Source organism: Dryobates pubescens, chromosome 22 (genome assembly GCF_014839835.1).
Source record: "Dryobates pubescens isolate bDryPub1 chromosome 22, bDryPub1.pri, whole genome shotgun sequence".
Taxonomy (NCBI): Eukaryota; Metazoa; Chordata; class Aves; order Piciformes; family Picidae; genus Dryobates; species Dryobates pubescens.
Window position 1 is genome coordinate 3,119,333 of NC_071633.1, and position 19,911 is coordinate 3,139,243.

A 19,911-nucleotide genomic window follows, 5' to 3' on the forward strand; every position below is an offset into this window, starting at 1 on the left:
CCAAAAGGGCAGGATACCAAATCCAGGTTAATTGTTTCCCTAACTAACACTAACTTGTCAATGAAGTTACTGTAGGCTTATAAAACACCATTTTGGAGTGGATTTACATTGTTAGAGGCAGAACCAGCTTTGCTTGAAGTGAACTTAGCCTGGAGAAGAGGAGGCTCAGGGAAGACCTTATTGCTGTCTACAACTCCCTTGAAGGGAGGTTGTAGCCAGGTGGGGCTTGGTCTCTTCTCCCAGGCAAGCAGTGACAGAATGAAAGGACACAGTCTCAAGCTGCACCAAGGGAGGTTTGGGCTGGATGTTAGGAAGAAGTTCTTCACAGAAAGAGACATTGGCCATGGGAATGTGCTGCCCAGGTGGAGTCACTGTCCCTGGAGGTGTTTAAGAAGAGCCTGGATGAGGCACTTGGTGCCATGGTTTAGCTGATCAGAGGGTGTTGGGTGATAGGTTGGACTGGATGATCTCAAAGGTCTCTTCCAACCTGGTTAATTCTGTGAACTGGAACATTAGAGGATTTCCAAGATGAAGCCTGCCATGTCTTGGGCTGACCCTCGTTGGTGTGTTATGGAAGTCTTGGTAGCCTCAGCACTTTACTGCATATGGGATCACCTTCTGGCAGAGCAGTGTGATGTAAACACAGCTGCCAGGCTTCAGGCTGCTGCTTGGCTATGAACAGCATTAAGAATCACAGAATGCATCACTTTGGAAGGGAGCCTCAAAGGGCATCTTGTCCAACTCCCCTGCAATCAGCAGGGACACCTCCAGCTAGAGCAGGCTGCCCAGGGACACAGCAAGTGTAACCTTGGATGTCTCCAAGGGTGGAGCCTCAACCACATCCCTGGGCTACCTGTTCCAGTGTCTCACCACCCTCATTGTAAATAACTCTCTCCTTATGTTCTCCCCTGCTCCAGTTTCAAACTCTTGCCCCTCATCCTATCCCCACAGGTCCTTCTGAACAGTCCCTCCTCAGCCTTCCTCTAGGTCCCCTTCTGATACTGAAATGAAGCTCCAAGGTCTCCCTGGAGCCTTCTCTTCTCCAGGCTGAACAGCTCCAACACTCCCAGCCTGTCCTCATAGGATAAGCCCTCTGACCATCTTTGTGGCCACCAGATGCCCTCTATTTGAGTGCCTCTTTACCAAGTTTGCCTCAAAAAACATCCAAGCTGTGAGTCAGAGGTGTACTGCATTAGCTTGGTGATGGTTTATCTCCAGTCAGTCAGTGGTGATAAAGAAGTGCAGTTAATATTTACCTGTAGTGTTTACTGAACTCACATACCCTTTAATGGCAAATGATCCATGAAATGGGCTGCAACAGGGCCAAGAGGAATTGTTCTTCTTGCTGGAGCAGCTGCAGCAGACTGAAAGCCCCAGGGCCCGGTGAGGAGAAGAGTTACTTAATCCCCACCTCTGCAGGGGGAATAGCTTTAAGCTGTGCTCCTGGGGCAGCAGGGATTCAGTGGTCAGCATCCTCAGCTGCTTCCTCTTAAGCCACACTTCCTTCTCCAAAGCTCCCTTTTGTTTCCCCCGAGTCCCTCAGCGTTGCCACACTTGCACGTAAAAAAGCTTCATTTGAATGCAAATATCCTTCCTCTGTCAGGGTGGCCCTGAAAGCACCGCAGGGGATGGAAGCATCCAGTGCTTTCTGAGGAGGAGCTGGGAGCAGCAGCTCTGCTTAGTCACTGACAGGAGCTCTGCACCCCAAGGAATGGCATAGGAATGGCAAAAGTGACAGAGCAGAGAAGCTGAGGTAAGGCAATGGCCAGGACCAGAGCGAGGGGACTGGTGTGTCCTCTTGCTCTGGGTAGCAAGAGAAGTGCTCTTGCTTTGCTCAGGAGAGGATCCCTGGTGCCTGATGTTTCATCCCCTGGTGAGAGGAGCAGAGGTGGATGGTGGTGGCAGGAATTACGTGTTTCATTGGCAAGCAGCTGAACATAAGCTTCCTGAGGCTTAGGAAGCTCCATGGAAACAGGAGGAAAAAGTTTTTCACTGTGAGGGGGACAGAGCCCTGGAGCAGGCTGCCCAGAGAGGTTGTGGAGTCTCCCTCTCTGGAGAGACCCAAAACCTACCTGGATGAGTTCCTGTGTGATCTGCTGTAGGTCAACCTGCTGTGCCAGGAGGGTTGGACTGGATGATCCTTTGAGGTCCCTTCCAACCCCTGTGAAGCCAAGAAGGCCACCAGCATCCTGGCCTGGATGAGGAATAGTGTGGCCAGCAAGACCAGGGATCATCCCCCTGTACTCAGCACAGGTGAGGCACACATTGAGCCCTGAGTTCAGTTTTGGACTCTTCAAGAAGGATATTGAGGTGTTGGAGTGGGTCCAGAGAAGAGCAACCAAGCTGGTGAAGGATCTGGAGAACAGGGCTGGTGAGAAGCAGCTGAGGGAACTGGGGCTGTTTAACCTGGAGAAGAGGAGGCTGTGGGGAGACCTCCTTGCTCTCTACAACTCTCTGAAAGGAGGTTGGAGCCAAGTGAGTGTTGGTCTCTTCTCCAGAGTAAGAAGTGGTATGTTGAGAGGAAATGGTCTCAGATTGCACCAGGGGAAGTTAAGTTTGGGCATGAGGATCAATTTCTTCCCTAAAAGAATGGTCAAACCCTGGAACAAGCTCCTCAGGGCCTCGGTGGAGTCTTCATCCTTGGAGAGGTTTAGAAGCTGCATTGATGTGGTGCTGAGGGATGTGCTTTGAAAGAGGCCATAGTGCTGTTGGGTCAGTGCTTGGACTTGACCATAATAGGGGTCCCTTTCAGATGAAACAATTGCATGATTTGATGTTCCCTGGACAGTTTTAACATGTGCTGTCCATGCTCTGCTCAGGGCCCTAGGTGCTAAGCAGGGCATGCAGGGGAAAATTAAGCCTGAGCTCCTGCCCATGCTGACATGCCTCTAAACCACTCCACATGCAGAAGGCAAAGGGCTGGGAGTCTCAGTGGCCAACCTCCATGCCTTTGTTAGCTAAGGACTACTCCAACCTGAAGGGTGATTTTGGAAGGTACTTCCTGCTGCTTCTGTTCTGCCCACTGGGAATAAAGAGATTTTTCCTCTAGGGCCAGAAATCTTACTTCTAGAATCCTGTTTGTGGGTTTTAATTTTCTTCTCTCATACCAAAATGAATTAAACAGGTGCCTTGGTTGCCTGGGTGGGAATGGAAGAGGACCATAATTAAGAACAAGCAAACTCTACCTCAGCAGATTGAATTTTGACACCAGCTTTGGTTTGAGAAAACTGATAGCTTTCAACTTTCCACCTTTATCCTCAACTCTTTGTCAGTGGTCTACTGACCTATGTGCTTTTTCTCTGGAGCTTCACAGCCCTTCCCCAGCACTGTTCTGTGAGCTGAAGAACTCAATTTGAATGTCTGCTGAATTTGCATCACCTTGGGAATCTGCACTGGTTCCAGATCATACTCAAACCCTCAGTTTTTCCTGCTTTGGTTTATCTATTGGTAGATATTCTGCTGGGTGTCTTTAACTATTTGGATGGAGATCAGCAGGCAAGATGCCTTGTGATTAAAAGGGAAGGCAGAAGAAGCCTCCTACTTCCATCACCTGTGCCATGAAGTGTGTCAGTTCTGTATCCCAGCCAAAATGGCAGGGCTTCAGGAACAGACTTTACCTTCCAGTGGTGCCCTGCCTCCAGTGAGGCTGACAATGGAACTAATGGGGCAAGGACAGTGGGAAAGGGGTAACATGAACTCATGTTTCATGCACCACACAATGCTCTCACAAGGTTTTCATAAGAGCAAGAGCAGCAGCAAATCTCTGTCTGGCAGAGGTTTGCACCTGCACTTCTGGAAGCCACTTAGAAAGCAGCTCAGGGGGAGCAGCTTTAGGGCACTTGGTAAATGCTGGGAAGGTTGGTAGAGCAGTAGCAAGATGAGGTTCTTAGGGACCAGCTTGGTGTCTGCAAACCAGCTAAAAAGCTTCCCAGTGAGTGCAAGGGAAGGCTCAACCTGAGGACTTCCAACAAGGGGGAAACCTAAGTCCACTTTAAACTGTATTTGTGCCCACTTGCTACTGGCATTAGTGTATTCCCAAAGGGACATGGAGCAGTTGGAAGTATAGGAATGTCTGCTATCCATGTTTGATCTGCTGGGACTAGGTGAGAGGCCTCCTCCATGTCAGGAGAATTTCTCTCATGGCATGGATAAGGTAAAGAAATGCTGGGCCAGCTTGTGCTCACAGAGCAAGCAAATCTCTGAGTGAGACCCTAACACTGCTGACATCAAACATCTGTGACAAGAGATCTAAGAACTGCCCTGCAGAGGGATGCAGATCAGCTCGTGGCTGACCCACCAGGATGGTCCCATGAGTTTCTGGTGGGGTGTAAAAGCCCTTTGAGAGCACCAAGGGACCCCTTGATGGCATACTTTAGGAGGCAAAAGGATGAATAGTGATCTACATTTTGGTGGGACTTGGGCACTGCTCCTTTCTGCTGTTTGGAGAAGCTACCCCCTGTGTGTGCATAAAGACTAAATTCACTTCCCACCTCTGCCTGGTGCAATCAAACCCCTTTTGTGCAGAGGAGGTGAGCAGTGTGCACTTTGTGGGCTAATGTCATCCCTGCTCTGTGGAGGCAGTAAATCTCTGGCCTCTTTGTAAAACATTATAGATTCTCTTCTTAAAGGCTATCACCCTCCTGCCAAAAGATCTTGCTCTAAAGAAACCAAGTGTTATGCTTGCCCTTGCAAAACTTTTTGCTTCAGCATTTGGATGTTGCCATCAAGCTAGCAGAGGCAACAAGACACTGTCTCTTGAGCTGTTGTGCAAGCCTGAGAGAAGCTCTGGAAGAGGGCAATGATTGCTTGTCACTGATCAGATGCTATGAAAAGCCACTGCTGCCAAAGAAAAGGCAACACTGGAGGGGTGGGGCTGGGGGGGACCTCTATTAAAGAAAGGAAATAAGAAAAAGATGGCTCAGCCTCCACATAAAGCAAGAGGGAACTGGAGACCTCTCTTGTCTCAAAGGCAGGAGGCTGCTGGGTGCTGAACATGAAGCACTGAAAGAAAACGGAATGAAGCTCCACCTTTCATGGACCCTGCCATCGATGCTTTGTTCTCACGCCAGATTCCTGGACTATAAAAATCTGCCTATAAGCCAAGAAAAAACCACTCCCCGGGAAGGATTTTCAAGTTACTGCTCCATGGCAAGATGGACATAAAAAGGGGGAGGACATTTTGGATCTTCTGTCTAATCTGGAGTTGTTGCAAAGGCAAAGAACCAGTTCAGATAGGTAAGAGAAAACCAAACCCCAACCGGCTAATTCTCGGACTGTTTGCTCTCCATAGGTGACAAACAGGCTTCTCAAGTTAGAATGTGGAACACATGCATGGAGGAGCTGTAGGCATGCCAGGTGCTGTTTAAGATGCTTCATTTTCCTCCTTAATGCCAACCAGTTAGGTGTGCTACTTGTTGCTTCATATCACTGGGTAGTTTATCAACTGTTTTATGTCCTGACTAATCTGAAGGAGGACATGCAGTTTGCATCGTCATAAAAAGAGGCTGACACCCTCTGCAACAAATTTCACACACAGCCTCTATGGGAGAAGTGTCTTGCCATAAAACCTACCAGGCTTGGCTGAGCAGCATGAAATACTGCAGTGGTAGTAACCCTGATTTTTGTGTGGGCTGCTGCACTCTTGCCTCTTGGTTTGGTTTTGAACATCTGACACTCTTCCCAGTTCTCTAATTGCCAAACAACTGGTGTGGCAGTTGTTGCTCTCTTAGCAATCCCAGCAACTCCCCTTCCTGGAAATAAGCAAACTTTCTCACTTGCCCTCATTATTGTGTAGAAAGAGGCTAAATTAAGGGCCTGGAGAATAAATCTGATGAAGAGTGACTGAAGGAGCTGGGGATGGTTAGTCTGGAAAAGAGGAGGCTGAGGGGACACCTCATTGCTGTCTACAGCTACCTGAGAGGACCTTGCAGAGAGGTTGGTGCTGGTCTCTTCTCCCAGGTAATTAGTGACAGAACAAGGGGGAACAGCCTCAAGTTACAGCTGGGGAGGTTTAGACTGGACAGTAGGAAAGTTTTTTTCCCAGCAAGAGTGGTCAGGCACTGGAATGTGCTGCCCAGGGGGGTGGTGGAGTCCCTGTCCCTGGAGGTGTTCAAGAGGGAACTGGATGTGGCACTTGGTGCCGTGGCTTAGTCATGAGGTCTGTGGTGACAGGTTGGACTTGATCCTCAAGGTCTCTTCCAACCTTGGTGATACTGTGATACCAACCATGGATGCATTTAAAGGTGGTTTGGATGTCGTGCTTGGGCATATGGTTTAGGGGTGAGCCTTGTGGCGTGGGGTTCTGGTTCTGGATTTGGTGATGCTGAGGGTCTGTTCCAACCTGAATGTTTCTGTGATTTCTGCAAATGACCCTACCCCAGCACAGTGCCTTGAAAAAGCTATGTCTGAGGATTTCTTGGCACTTGAGCTTGTGTCATTCAAGCTTGTGTCAGCTTGAGCATTTCTATCATCAAGATCTGCATTTTTCAGTGTTCCCTGGCTGGTTCTTAGGTAGGAATATTTAATAATGCTTTTGAGTTCACAGATAGCATTAGTGACTGGGTTTGATTTGATCTGTGAGGGATGTTGCTGTGTTGGCTTTCCTGTGTGTGCTACATTCTCAACACAAAGAAAAGTGCCTGCTTTCCTTCCTCTTCCAGATGGGCCTAGAAGGAAAACACTTTGTAGCCAGCAGATGTTGTGTGATTCAAGGTGATTCCTACAGGCTTTGTGCAGCTCAGTGGCATGCAAACTACTTTCTGAAGTGATGTCTGATAAGCCCTTCATGTATCAATGCCTTCAAGAGAGCTACAGCTCAAAGGTTCAAGGCATGACTTTTGGTTGAGATGAAAACCAAGTAGCTTTGAGCCAACTGCTGCAGCTGGTGGCAGCCTCACCTGCTGCCCTTTTGCTTGAGTATCATTCCACCCATGATAGCTCCTGAAAGAGACTCAATTCAAGACATCAAGAAGCAGGCTTTCAAAAGCAGAGAGGAGGTCTGGGCAGGCAGGGTGGGATGCCCAAGCAGAGAGGAGGTCTGGGCAGGCAGGGTGGGATGCCCAAGCAGAGAGGAGGTCTGGGCAGGCAGGGTGGGATGCCCAAGCAGAGAGGAGGTCTGGGCAGGCAGGGTGGGATTCCCAAGCAGAGAGGAGGTCTGGGCAGCCAGGGTAGGATTCCCAAGCAGCGAGGAGGTCTGGGCAGGCAGGGTGGGATGCCCAAGCAGAGAGGAGGTCTGGGCAGCCAGGGTGGGATGCCCAAGCAGAGAGGAGGTCTGGGCAGGCAGGGTGGGATGCCCAAGCAGAGAGGAGGTCTGGGCAGGCAGGGTGGGATGCCCAAGCAGAGAGGAGGTCTGGGCAGGCAGGGTGGGATTCCCAAGCAGAGAGGAGGTCTGGGCAGCCAGGGTAGGATTCCCAAGCAGCGAGGAGGTCTGGGCAGGCAGGGTGGGATGCCCAAGCAGAGAGGAGGTCTGGGCAGCCAGGGTGGGATTCCCAAGTAGAGAGGAGGTCTGGGCAGCCAGGGTGGAATTCCCAAGCAGAGAGGAGGTCTGGGCAGCCAGGGTGGAATTCCCAAGCAGAGAGGAGGTCTGGGCAGCCAGGGTGGGATTCCCAAGCAGAGAGGAGGTCTGGGCAGGCAGGGTGGGATTCCCCTCATTTCACTTTAGATACTTACAGTGTAGATGCATCTATGGGGTAAATGCTGAGAGGTGCCATCTATTTTGGTAGCCCTCAACAGCCTTTATAGACAATGGAAAGAAACATGTAGTCTCAGAGCATTTTTTTCCATGATTCTATTATTTTCTTCCTAGGTAGATAGGTAAGGTAGGGAACCCAACTTCTTCTGCTTCTCACTGTCAGCTTCAAAGGAGCCTGAGCTCATCTGCTCGTAGTGGAAGTATCTCTGGCATGGGCTTTGATGGATCAGTGAGATTAAACCCCTTCCCACAAACTAGGATCTTTCAGGGCTTAATATTTTTTGCCTTTGAAAAAACCTCTCCTTTAATGTTTTTCAACAACAGAAAAAGAAATGAAGAAAGAAAAAAAGAACAAAAAGAAGGGGGAAAAAAAAAGGCAAAGCATTTAATGTGGGGTAAATGTCTGAGCTCTTCTCCTATGGCTCTTTCTTTAGTCCAGGTCTCTACTGTCAGTAGAAGTGAATGTGCCACCTGGGGCAATTTCCACTTCCATACCTTTGACCATGTGAAGTTCACTTTTCCTGGGACCTGCACGTACGTCTTCGCTTCGCACTGCAACGACAGCTACCAGGACTTCAACATCCAGATGCGGCGCAGCAGCAAGAACGGCTTCCTCGTCTACTTCACTGCCACCATCGATGGGGTGGTGCTGGAGGTGAAGGAGACGGGCATCACGGTGAATGGGGACAGGTGAGCCAAGGCCATGCTGCTGTTCTCTTGGCTGGCAGTTTTGTTGTGCTGTTTCAGCAGCGGTGGGCTTGTCTGGAAGGGAAGTGGTGCATGGGGCCCTGGGAGATGTTCACAGCACTTGGAACAGCGTGGGCTGAAAAGTCCATCCCATAATGGTGGAGAATGTAAATCACATCAACACCAGGATCACACAGGCTCACAGGATGTTAGGGATTGGAAGGGACCTCCGGAGATCTTCAAGTCCAACCCCTCTGCCAGAGCAGGACCATAGAATCCAGCACAGGTCACAGAGGAACACATCCAGACAGGGCTGGGAAGGCTCCAGAGAAGGAGACTCCACAACCTCTCTGGGGAGCCTGCTCCAGGGCTCTGGGACCCTTACAGTAAAGAAGTTCTTCCTCAGACTGAGGTGGAACTTTCTATGCTGCAGTTTCCATCCATTGCCCCTTGACCTATCCCAGGGCAATGTTTGTGTTATAAACCCAGAAGGTTTAGGCTTCTTTGCTTTGGGAGGGAAGGAGCTAAAAACAAAGCTTTATTTATAGAAGGGGTTGATTTTGTAACTTGCAACTTGGTAGTTGCTTTTTTCCCCTCCAAATGCTATTTCTGTGGTATAAATGTGGCACTTGGTGCCGTGGTCTAGTCATGAGGTCTGTGGAGACAGGTTGGACTCGATGATCCTCAAGGTCTCTTCCAACCTTTGTGATACTGTGAACCCCACTGCTGGATGCTCCCCACTGCTCAGGAGAAGATGGTTCTTCTAGAAAGGTTTTTTTTTCAGTTTCCAGGTAGATTAGTCCAGAATATTGCACTGCTTTGTGGATCACAGCTTGTCTTGGGGCCTTCTTGCACAAAAGACAAAGTTATAGTGGTCCAAAATTCCTCAACTTTAATTGCAGTCTGTAATCATAGAATCAATAAGGTTGGAAGAGACCTCAAAGATCATCAAGTCCAACCTGTCACCCAACACCTCCTGACTACTAAACCACGGCACCAAGTGCAACATCCAATCCCCTCTTGAACACCTCCAGGGATGGTGACTCCACTACCTCCCTGGGCAGCACATTCCAATGGTTAACAGCTCTCTCTGTGAAGAACTTTCTCCTCATCTCCAGCCTAAACTTCCCCTGGCACAGCTTGAGACTGTGTCCTCTTATTCTGGTGCTGCTTGCCTGGGAGAAGAGACCAACCCCCTCCTGGCTACAGCCTCCCTTCAGGGAGTTGTAGACAGCAATAAGGAAAGCAACCTGCAAAGAGCAAAAAATGCTCTGTAAGTGACTAGCACCAGCAGCTGAAATTCGGGCACAAATTCACGAGACATGCAGTGACCTTGCTTCCATCAGGCATGAGGAGAAAGTTCTTCCCAGAAAGAGTAATTGGCCCTTGGAATGTGCTGCCCCAGGGAGGTGGTGGAGTCCCCATCCCTGAAGGTGTTCAAGAGGGGATTGGATGTGGCACTTGGTGCCATGGTTTAGTAGTGAGGAGGTGTTGGGTGGCAGGTTGGACTTGATGATCCTCAAGATCTTTTCCAACCTTATTGATTCTGTGAAGAGCCAAGGAAATATTTGGCTCTGGGGGAAACCCCTCACGATCTTGTTGTAGAGAAAATTGTAAGCATATGGGGCTGACTTCTCCTGACAGCCTTCTAGAAACAGCCAAATATAGACTGGCATCACTCAGTTGCCATCACAGCAGCAAAGCCTAGATGTGTTTGCTAAATCAAAAGGGCAAGAAATATCTGCTTTTAGCCATTTTCTGGTTGTTTTTTTTCAGGCTCTGGGAAAATGAACAGTGATTGTCTTGGTGAGGTGGAAAAAAACAGAATAGAATGGCAGTAGATGCTTTGAAGAGCAGCATCTTCTTTTTTGCTGCCTACTCACTACTGAGGGCAATGTTGTATGTACTTATCTTGCTAACCCAACCACAGCTTGTCCTGCTGCAATCTGGCCAGCACAGAGAATCCCTGGTCTCCATGGACTCTGATAACCTAGGTCTGAGTCATGTCAGTACATTAGTAATGGAAGCAGAGATCAGTTCACACCCCTGTGAATCCCAAATGGCAAGGAAAGCCTGGGGGGAGGATGAGGACCTGCAATATCCTCATGTGGAGGGACTGTTTAGGATGCTGGGTAGTGATAGGACTGGGGGGAAAGGAGCAAAACTCTAAGTGGGTAGATTCAGATTGGATGTTAGGAAGAAGTTCTTCACATGAGGTCGTGAGACACTGGAACATCTGCAAAGCTTCCCCACTTTCAGTACTTTCCATCCAGCTTTCCTAAACCTTTACAGTAAGGCAATGATTTATAGCCACAAAATAACAGAGAAGGGCCAGGAGGAGGAGCAGAGGGCTGGAGCTGCTCTGCTCTGGAGACAGCCTGAGAGAGTTGGGGTTGTGCAGGCTGGAGAGGAGAAGGCTCCCAGGAGACCTTCTGGTGGCCTTCCAGGATCTGCAGGGGGCTCCAAGCAAGCTGGGGAGGGACTTTGGAGGGTGTCAGGGAGTGACAGGACGGGGGGGGAATGGAGCAAAACTGGAAGTGAGTAGATTCAGCTTGGATGTTATAAAGTTGTTCCCCATGAGGGTGGTGAGAGAATGGCACAGGTTGCCCAGGGAGGTGGTGGAAGCCTCATCCCTGGAGGTGTTTGCAGCCAGGCTGGAGGTGGCTGTGAGCAGCCTGCTGTGGTGTGAGGTGTCCCTGCCCATGGCAGGGGGGTTGGACCTTGCTGAGCCTTGAGGTCCCTTCCGACCCTGACAATTCTGTGATTCTATGATTTCCTCAGTGCTGTGAACTTGCTCCTTACAACCTTTTGGGTGAGATCCTCAGGCAAGGATCAAACTGAGCTGCATTGGTACCCACTGAATAGCTGCTATGGTATTGACACAGTCCTGACCAAATACACTGTGTTGTATGGGTAAAGGTCACAGCGGACAAGGTGATCACAGCTGTATTTAATGCATTGTGTGGATGAGGGCTGACCCTGAAAAGAATGTCCTCTTGGGTTATTTATGCTCTTTTTGATTCTAGTTTCTTTTTGTTCCTGTATCTCTGAGGGAATTTCATCAGTGTTTTTCTCAGTGCAATCTGGTTTGTTCCCTCCAATCTCCAGGATCCCCTTGCCCTTCAGCTTGAAGAGCATCCTGATCGAAGACACCTGCACTTACTTCCAAGTCACTTCCAAGCTGGGCCTGACACTCAAGTGGAACTGGGCTGACACTCTCCTAGTATGAACAGCCAGTTAGTTATTTTTCTCTTGCTGACCCTCATCAGTGATGGAAAGCAGAGCTGGATGTAGGCACTGTGCTGCTATTGAGAGACTGTGGGGGAAGACATTGCTGTATCCATAAGCTGATAGGGACATACTCACCTGGGCAGCAGTTTTATGGGGCAGGGGCATGGAGCCACAATCCCCAGGCAACCTCTTTTGTCATTTCATGTGACAAAAGGGGCTCCTGTTAAACCCTGCAGATATCACCTCTGCAGCTATCTGCTTCCTCCTGAAGCACTGGCAGCAGCACAGCCTGTCCCTCCAGCTCTGACTTGTCAGGTATCCTACATGCTGAAGCACAGCTTGTGTGGGAAGCTAAGCTGTGTGGCCAGTTCAGATCCTGGCTTCTCATTCCAAAGCCTTCCTGTGTGGGAGTTTTCATCTAAACATCCACCCAAACCCAGCTTTTTCTGCAATAACTTACACTTTTGGCTGTGAACACAGTCAGGACTGAGGTTAAATAAGTAAAGGTTCTATGTTGTGTTTTGCAGTTCAGAGAGAGGGTAGAAGGTGAACAGAGCAGAGGAAAACCAGGAAGCAACCAAGATCAGGAAGAAATATTCAAATTCAGTTTTAATGAAGTATTTGTTCCCCCCCATCCCCCAGTTTCCTCTGTACTAATTCATTCCTGAAGCATTCTAGGCCCCACCTGTAGAGTGGACTTAACCGTAGGGTAAGACACTTGCAGAAGCACTGCTTGGTTTTGGTGGAGCTGGGTGTCAGCAGTGCTGCCCTCCAAGCGTGTAGGAGTGATTAGATTTGATAGTTTTATCTAGCAAGGCAACACTGTGCTAGCCTGGCTCTTTATTGCCCCAAAGTATGGACAGAACAAGGGGCAATACACCCTTAGGAATGTTATGAAGTTTCCCATTTAGCCTGTGGACTACAAAAAGCCCTGGGTATGGCTAAAAGCTGCCCAGAGGCTGCTTCAGCACAGCTTCCAGCATCCGAGCACTGTTCTCTGACCTGCCCAGAGTGGAGCTGTGGTACCACATGCCTATATATACCAGTGTCCCTATATGAGGAGGCACTGGTCCAAGAACTAGTCCAGCATTCAGTTGTCTCTTCAGTGAGTAGGAATGATAATTGCTAGAAGAACATCTTCCCATCTAAATTCAGCCAGGTGGGTTTGGTGGCACAGAAAAGGAGACTGCTCCAAATGAACCTCTCTGCCCCTGTGCTTTAGTGGTGTGAGCTGCTTCATAACCTGTGCTGCTGAGGTGGGGAACAGCCTTTAAACTCTGAGGTTTCTCTTTCCTTTTCTTTTGTAGCTGGACCTGGAAGAAACATATAAACAGAAAATATGTGGCCTGTGTGGGAACTATGATGGCAGTGAGAAGAACGATTTGATTTTGGATGGTAGGCCATGAACACAGCACATTCCACACTGTTAATAGGTGACATGAACCTTGGTGCCTGTTTCCTTTAAGCAGGGTTCTAGGTTTCCTGTCAGGCACTCTGAAACACTGGAAGATTTCCACTTACTAGAGATGTATTTTAAGAGATTCTGGGCTGATTTTGATGAGGGTATTGAAACACTGGCCCAGGTTGCCCAGATTGGTGGCAGATCCTGGGTTTTCATCCCCTGGACTGTTCCAGGTCAGGTTGGACAGGGCTCTGAGCAACCTGCTCCAGTTGCAGGTGTCCCTGCTGACTGCAAGGGCATTGAACTAGATCAGAGAATCACAGAATGTTAGGGGTTGGAAGGGAGCTCTGAAGATCATCCAATCCAACCTCCCCTGCCAGAGCAGGATTACCTAGGGCAGGTCACACAGGAACGTATCCAGGTGGGTTTTGCAAGTCTCCAGAGAAGAACTCCACAACCTCTCTGGGCAGCCTGCTCTAGGGCTCCAGCACCCTCACAGTAAGAAAATTTTTCCTTATGTTTATGTGGAACCTCCTCTGCTCCACCTTGACCAAGCTTGAAAGGTCTCTTCCAACCCAGGCCATTCTGTGCTTCTGTAATTCTAGGATTCTCTGCTGCTTGCAACCTTGCAGTCTCAAGCTTTGGACCCCAATTCATTACTTGGTGGTTGTTCAACCCCATTATCAGCTGAGTAGTGAAGTGTGAGGAACTGGTAGCCCCCCAGGAGGCTTCCTGTCCTTTTGTTTTCATCATTTTACCGTTGGGCATCAGGTGTGGTTATTTTTGCCTCTGTAAGGGAACGGAATCATCAGCGCTAAGGCAGAGCTTTCTCTGAGCGTCTTTGCAGAAGCTGTGGTGCCATCCACTGACACCTTCAGGTATGGCACCGAACGAGGAAGAGGCCAAACAGCAGACAGCTGAGGCTACCGCCCTGCAGCAGGCTGTATGAAAGAAGCCTTCCTCCTGGGCTGTTAGCTGCAGGACTGAAGCCCAAGTTATAACTTCATCCCTTTATGTAATACCTAAGTCTAGAAAAACATAGATGACCTTTGGAGATCCCTTATGACCCAGACCATTCCATGATTGTTATCTACCTCACCCATTCAGAAAGAATCTTGAGATCTCATTAAACAGCCCACTTGCAGTGATGGATTTGGTTCTCATTCTCACATTTCATCTCCCAGAATCACAGAATTGTTTTGTTGTAAGAGGCTTTTAATGATTGTCCAGCCCAACCATTAACCCAGCACTGCCAGGTGGCCACTAAACCAGTCCCTCAACACCTCATTTACATGGCTTTTAAACCCCTCCAGGGATGGGCACTCCAGCACTGCTCTGGGCAGCCTGTTCCAGGGCTTCACAACCTCACAAGGTTTCTGCATGCACCTTAGTTGTGCTTCTGCATGCATCTTAGTTGTGCTTCTGCCCTTCACAAGCACACTAGGCAGAAACTAGAGCTGGCTCAAATGTTTCTGAATAAACAGTTTGCTAGTGAGAAGCAAATTGGCATTCAAGGTCTGGCTCGATGGGGTTGTGAGCAACCTGATCTAGTTGGGGGTGTCCCTGCTTACTGCAGGGGGGGTTGGACTGGATGACCTTTAAAGGTCCCTTCCAACCCAGACCATTCTGTGATTCTAAGCAGTGTTCTAAGAAAAATGAGGTGTTCTTTTATGCAGCAGGTTCCCACACCTGGGGACTAAGTGGCCTCCCACGTCTCTCCTTTTTGCTCTCAACACATCCTTCTCCCTGTGCTGAGCAGGCTGCAGCCCGTCTGGCTCCCAAGCTGAGGTCCACTGCATGTGAAGACCCAAATAGAATGATTTGGGTTGGAAGGGATCTCCAAAGGTCATCTAGTCCAATCCCCCTGCAGTGAGCAGGGACATCCCCAACTAGATCAGGATGCCCAGAGCCCTGTCCAGCCTCACCTTCAATATCTCCAGGGATGGAGCCTCAACCACCTCCCTGGGCAACTTGTCCCAGTGTTCTTCATGGTAAAGAACTTCTTCCTTGTTTCTTACCTTCAGATCTTTCTCTTGAAGAAAAAAAATATGAGCTAGAGAATGCCACTTCTGCATGGAGTAGCTCTTCTTGAAACTTTATTCTTTAGGCACTTGCATGCCAGTTGAGGTCCTTGGCAAATCACAGGGCTTTGGGAGCACTTCTCTTTGCAGAATAGTTAGTGGTAAAGCACCAAAAAATGGGTTTTGTGGAGGTCATTCAGTCATGGATAAAATGAAATCAGAGAATGGGTTAGGAAAAAACAAAGATTCCAAACCTTGCCAGGAAGATTTCTACCACCCAGGATCACATTTCTGGTAATGCTTTGTTAAAATGCCCCCCTCCAGCTACTGCCATGGTTACACCCATGAATTTTGTGCCCGTCCTCCTCCTCTCCTGCTCTTTCCTCTCATCTTCTCTGGCCTGTAGATACATTTCCAGATGATTGCAAACCTATGCACCTAAGGCTGTACTTGAGTGTGTGATAGTAGAAGGCAGACTAAAATGGATGAGCATTACAGATCCAAATGCAAAATTCTGTGAGGTGAAATGCAGCCTGAACAAACAGAAGCCTTTGGAAGCAGTGGGGTGCAACAGAAAGGTCAAGGCTCAGGTGACTATGGATGCCCAGGATGAGAGCAAGTGTGCCAGGCTCCTTACTCAAGCTCAGGAGAAACTATGCAGAGCTCACAGAATGGTCTGGGTTGGAAGAGACCTCCAAAGGTCGTGGAGTCCAAAGTTGCCATTCTTCATAGTATGGACCCTGTGGTTAAATGTGGGCACTTGGTGAAGAGCATAGTGCCACAGAGCCCAAAGTGCATCTCCATAGCCCATTAGCAGATGTGAAAGATTTCAGGCAGTAACTTGGATGTGTCTGGGGGTTTTGCAGGGTATAAAATGCACCCAAGGCAGTTTGGGAACTTCCACAAAGTAGAGGACCCATCGGGGAAATGTGCTGATGTGACCCCAGATGACCACACCGGAAGACATCCTAGGAGGCAAGACGACAGATGCAGTAAATATGTAAGTGTGTGGACAGGAAGTATAAACCCTCATGAAGCACTGCCATGGAGAGACTGAGCTGAAACAAATGTGGAGGACAGAGCATGCACTAGACTGAATTTTTCAGACCTCTAGCCAGAATCTGAGCAAAATGTTGAGTATCTTACTGTAGTGTTAAAGAAGTAGGTAGTGCAAAGTGCATAACCAAACAACTTCCAGTCCCAGAAGCAGCCCCTCATGGCCAAAAGTTAGGCTGGAGAATCACTGAATCATAGCATAGTCCATCTCAGAAGGGATCTCCAAAGGTCCTCCAGTCTGACCTCCCTGCAGCCAGCAGGGACATCCCCAGCTAGATAGGTTGCCCAGAGCCCTGTCCAGCCTCACCTTGAGTATCTCCAGGGATGGGACCTCAACCACCTCCCTGGGCAACCTGTTGCAGTGTTCTACCACCCTCATGGTGCAGATCTTGTTCCTAGCATCCAGTCTAAATCTGCTCATCCTGTCACTGCAGGCATTTGTAAACAGCCTCTCTCCATCCTTCTTGTAGCTCCCTTTCAGGCACTGGAAGGCTGGTATTAGGCCTCCACAGAGCCTTTTCCTCTCCAGGCTGAATACCCCCAGCTCCCTCAGCCTGTCCTCATAGCAGAGGTGCTCCAACTCCCTGATCATTCCTGAGGCCCTTCTCTGGACCTGCTCCATCAGGTCCATGTCCTTCCTGGACCTAGTGGAGGGGTTCCAGAGGAAGGCAAACGGAGTCATCTAATCTGCAACCTGAATGATCCTGTGACCCTGGAACTGTGTTATCACAACTTGGAATGCACATTCATAAGCCTTGAATTCAAAAAAATGCTAAGTTTTGCCTTTCTTGTCCTTCTTTTCTTTCTTTACAGAGAAAGAAATGCAAGAAGCTGATGTCCAGGTTTGGAAACTGCCCCAAAGTGGTTGCCTTTGATGACTACGTCGAGACCTGCGCTGTAGACATGTGCAGCTGTGCAGTTAATTCTTCTCACTCTGATTTGGTTTCCAGCTGCATATGCAGCACTTTAAACCAGTACTCTCGAGACTGTGTCCTCAGGAAAGGAGACCCTGGGGACTGGAGAACCAAAGATCTTTGCTGTAAGTAACTATGGGCCTGGAGGTTTCTTTCAGGACAACATACTCTGATCCCAGCAAAGCAAAGCTAGGAGCTCTGTTGGCCACTTGGGATCCAGCTGTAGAAGCGCTTGACAAAAACACTGCTAAAGGGAAAGCTTACAAATATAACTTGATTTTGCTCCTTAAATTAGAACTACATCTCACTATTGTCCTCCTTCTCCTTATAGAATAGAATAGAATAGCATAGAACAGCTTAACCAGGTTGGAAAAGACCTCTGAGGTCATAGAGTCCAACCTATCATCCAACACCATCTAATCAACTAGACCATGGCACCAAGCACCCCATCCAGTCTCTTCCTAAACACTTCCAGTGATGGTGATCCCACCACCTCTCTGGGCAGCACATTCCAATGGCCAATCTATGAAGAACTTCCTCCTAACATCCATCTTAAACCTCCCCTGGCACAGCTTGAGACTGTGTCCTCTTGTTCTGGGGCTGGGTGCCTGGGAGACGAGACCAACCCCCACTTGGCTCCAACCTCCCTTCAGGTAGTTGTAGACAGCAAGAAGGTCTCCCCTGAGCCTCCTCTTCTCCAGGCTAAGCAACCCCAGCTCCCTCAGCCTCTCCTCACAGGGCTGTGCTCCAGACCCCTCCCCAGCTTTGTTGCCCTTCTCTGGACACATTATGGCTACCTTTGCTTCAGTTCTGAGTTTTACCATGGATGATTACCTCATAAATAGTTCTGGCTTAAACATTGACACAGAATCAGAATCTAGAGGTCATCTAGTCTAGTTAGAAGTAGCCACTGAGAAGCCTAATGTGTTTGTCCTTAGCTTCATCCCGTGCTCAGCAGTCGCAGCAACTGAGCAGGAAATCGCTGTAAATCCAGGGGCATGCCCACAGGTAGTTCTCCCAAACTGCTGGTGTGGATTGGGATAGAAAATTAATGCCAGAATGACTGATGCTTTGGACAAAAATAAGCTGTTATGACCCCATAAATGATTCTGGTGTCCTCTGCTTGTATCAAAGCCTCAGAAAACCTTGAGCTAGTAAAAGGATGTGAAATAACTCAGATTTCCCAGCAGTCCGATTTTCTCCAAAGCTGACATAAAAGAGACCATAAAAAGTTCCTTTTAGAGGTTAAACAAACATGACACAGGTGGAGAGAGAGTTTTGCAAGCAAGTTGGGGGTGGGGAGGGGCTGGGAAGGAGGAAGAAGGAATTGAGTAGTGACACAATGATTAGAGGGCTCTTATGAGTACATCATTAACATCCCCTGTTTTCATCTGGTCCTGCAGATCAGGAATGCCCTAACAACATGGAATACATGGAGTGTGGAAACTCCTGTGCTGACACATGTGCTGACCCAGAAAGGAGCAAGATTTGTAAAGCCCCATGTACAGATGGCTGCTTCTGTCCTCCTGGTAAGGCCAGAAGTTCACTTCTACCTACAGCAATATCGAGGGGCAAAGGTGGAAGCTGCTCAGTGGCAGTCATTTTTCTGCAGCATTTTATATTAGAATCAACGAATAAACTCTTTCTGTGTAACATTTTCACATGAAAAACAATGAATAACACCTCCAAGGCCCAGCTTGACACTGCCCTGGGCCATCCATTTCAACTACATTCTTACCCTGAAAGGATGGACTAGATGATCCTTGAGGTCCCCTCCAACCTGGTATTCTATCAACAAACTCTTCTGGCATAAACTATGGAATGGAATGGAATAAACCAGGTTGGAAAAGACCTTTGAGATCATCCAGTCCAACCTATCACCCAACACCATCTAATCAACTAAACCATGGCACCAAATGCCTCATCCAGGCTCTTCTTAATTCACCAGATTTCTAAAGATTCAGGGTCCAGACCCCCAAGGAAAAAGAGAGAAAGATTTCTAAGGGCTAGAACAGACAAAAAATGGTAGAGATGAGGAATGAGGAGAGATATTCCCTAGACAGTAAGAAAGCAGCAGGTGCCTGGTGAGGAGCCAGATCTTACTGTAGCTTCAGTCACACATAATATAAATGCATTGCCAGGCATGTGCATGAAGTAGAGGCTCAGATGAAGGGCTGGGTTTTGATAGATTCACTTAGAGAAGAGGATGGAAACTGCTTCCCATCCTTGCAACCTGGCATTTGATAATCCTGCTCATAGTGACCAGTTCCAGCAAAGATACTCTTTGGGTTTTGCATTGCTTTCATTTGAGCTGGAGTGAAAAATGTTACCCAGCCACTGACACCTGAAAGGATCTGGCATGGTCTTCTCCTTAAAACTTACCCAGCCATTTACAGAAATGCTGAATTGCCCACAGAGCCTTCCTTATTCTCATCTTCCCTCGTGGTGTTTCCCAGACTCACCAAAGGAATATTAACTAGCCAATGTGTCTGCACAGGAACCATCCTTGATGACCTTGGAGGCAAAAAATGCATCCCCAGAGACAGCTGCCCCTGCATGTTCCAAGGCAAAGTCTACATGTCTGGAGGGACTTACTCCACTCCCTGCCAAAACTGGTACTGTTGAGAACTTGATTGCATTAACAAAGCAAAAGAATCGATGTCAGAGTGCTGATGAATTGCTTTCTGGTCTTTTCTCCATCCCCCCCTCCCCCCCCATTTCTAACCTTTTTGTCTTAAGTAATAATGAAAAGCCTAGGTCTGAATTTCAACCATACAGGAAAACTTAGAGGTAGTCCTCAACCTCACATAGTTTCCACCCCCTCTCTTGGAACTGCCAGCAAAAACTGAGCTCAAGGTTTCAGACTGCAGAAAAAAATGAGACTCTTGACTGCTTAGTTTGGAGGCATTG

The 19,911-nt window shown here is 48.5% G+C and overlaps 1 protein-coding gene across 1 annotated transcript in view; it reads left to right on the forward strand.

Moving 5' to 3' along the window:
* The first annotated feature begins 5,153 nt into the window (after positions 1–5,153).
* LOC104301092 (mucin-5B) overlaps positions 5,154–19,911 on the forward strand; it is a 75,327-nt gene continuing 60,569 nt past the window's right edge. Inside the window, exons 1-8 of the mRNA XM_054171881.1 lie at positions 5,154–5,235; positions 8,125–8,380; positions 11,486–11,600; positions 12,916–13,003; positions 15,898–16,031; positions 16,901–17,126; positions 18,405–18,530; positions 19,499–19,616. Of these exons, the coding sequence (XP_054027856.1) occupies positions 5,154–5,235; positions 8,125–8,380; positions 11,486–11,600; positions 12,916–13,003; positions 15,898–16,031; positions 16,901–17,126; positions 18,405–18,530; positions 19,499–19,616 (1,145 nt within the window). The remainder of the gene's footprint in view (positions 5,236–8,124; positions 8,381–11,485; positions 11,601–12,915; positions 13,004–15,897; positions 16,032–16,900; positions 17,127–18,404; positions 18,531–19,498; positions 19,617–19,911) is intronic.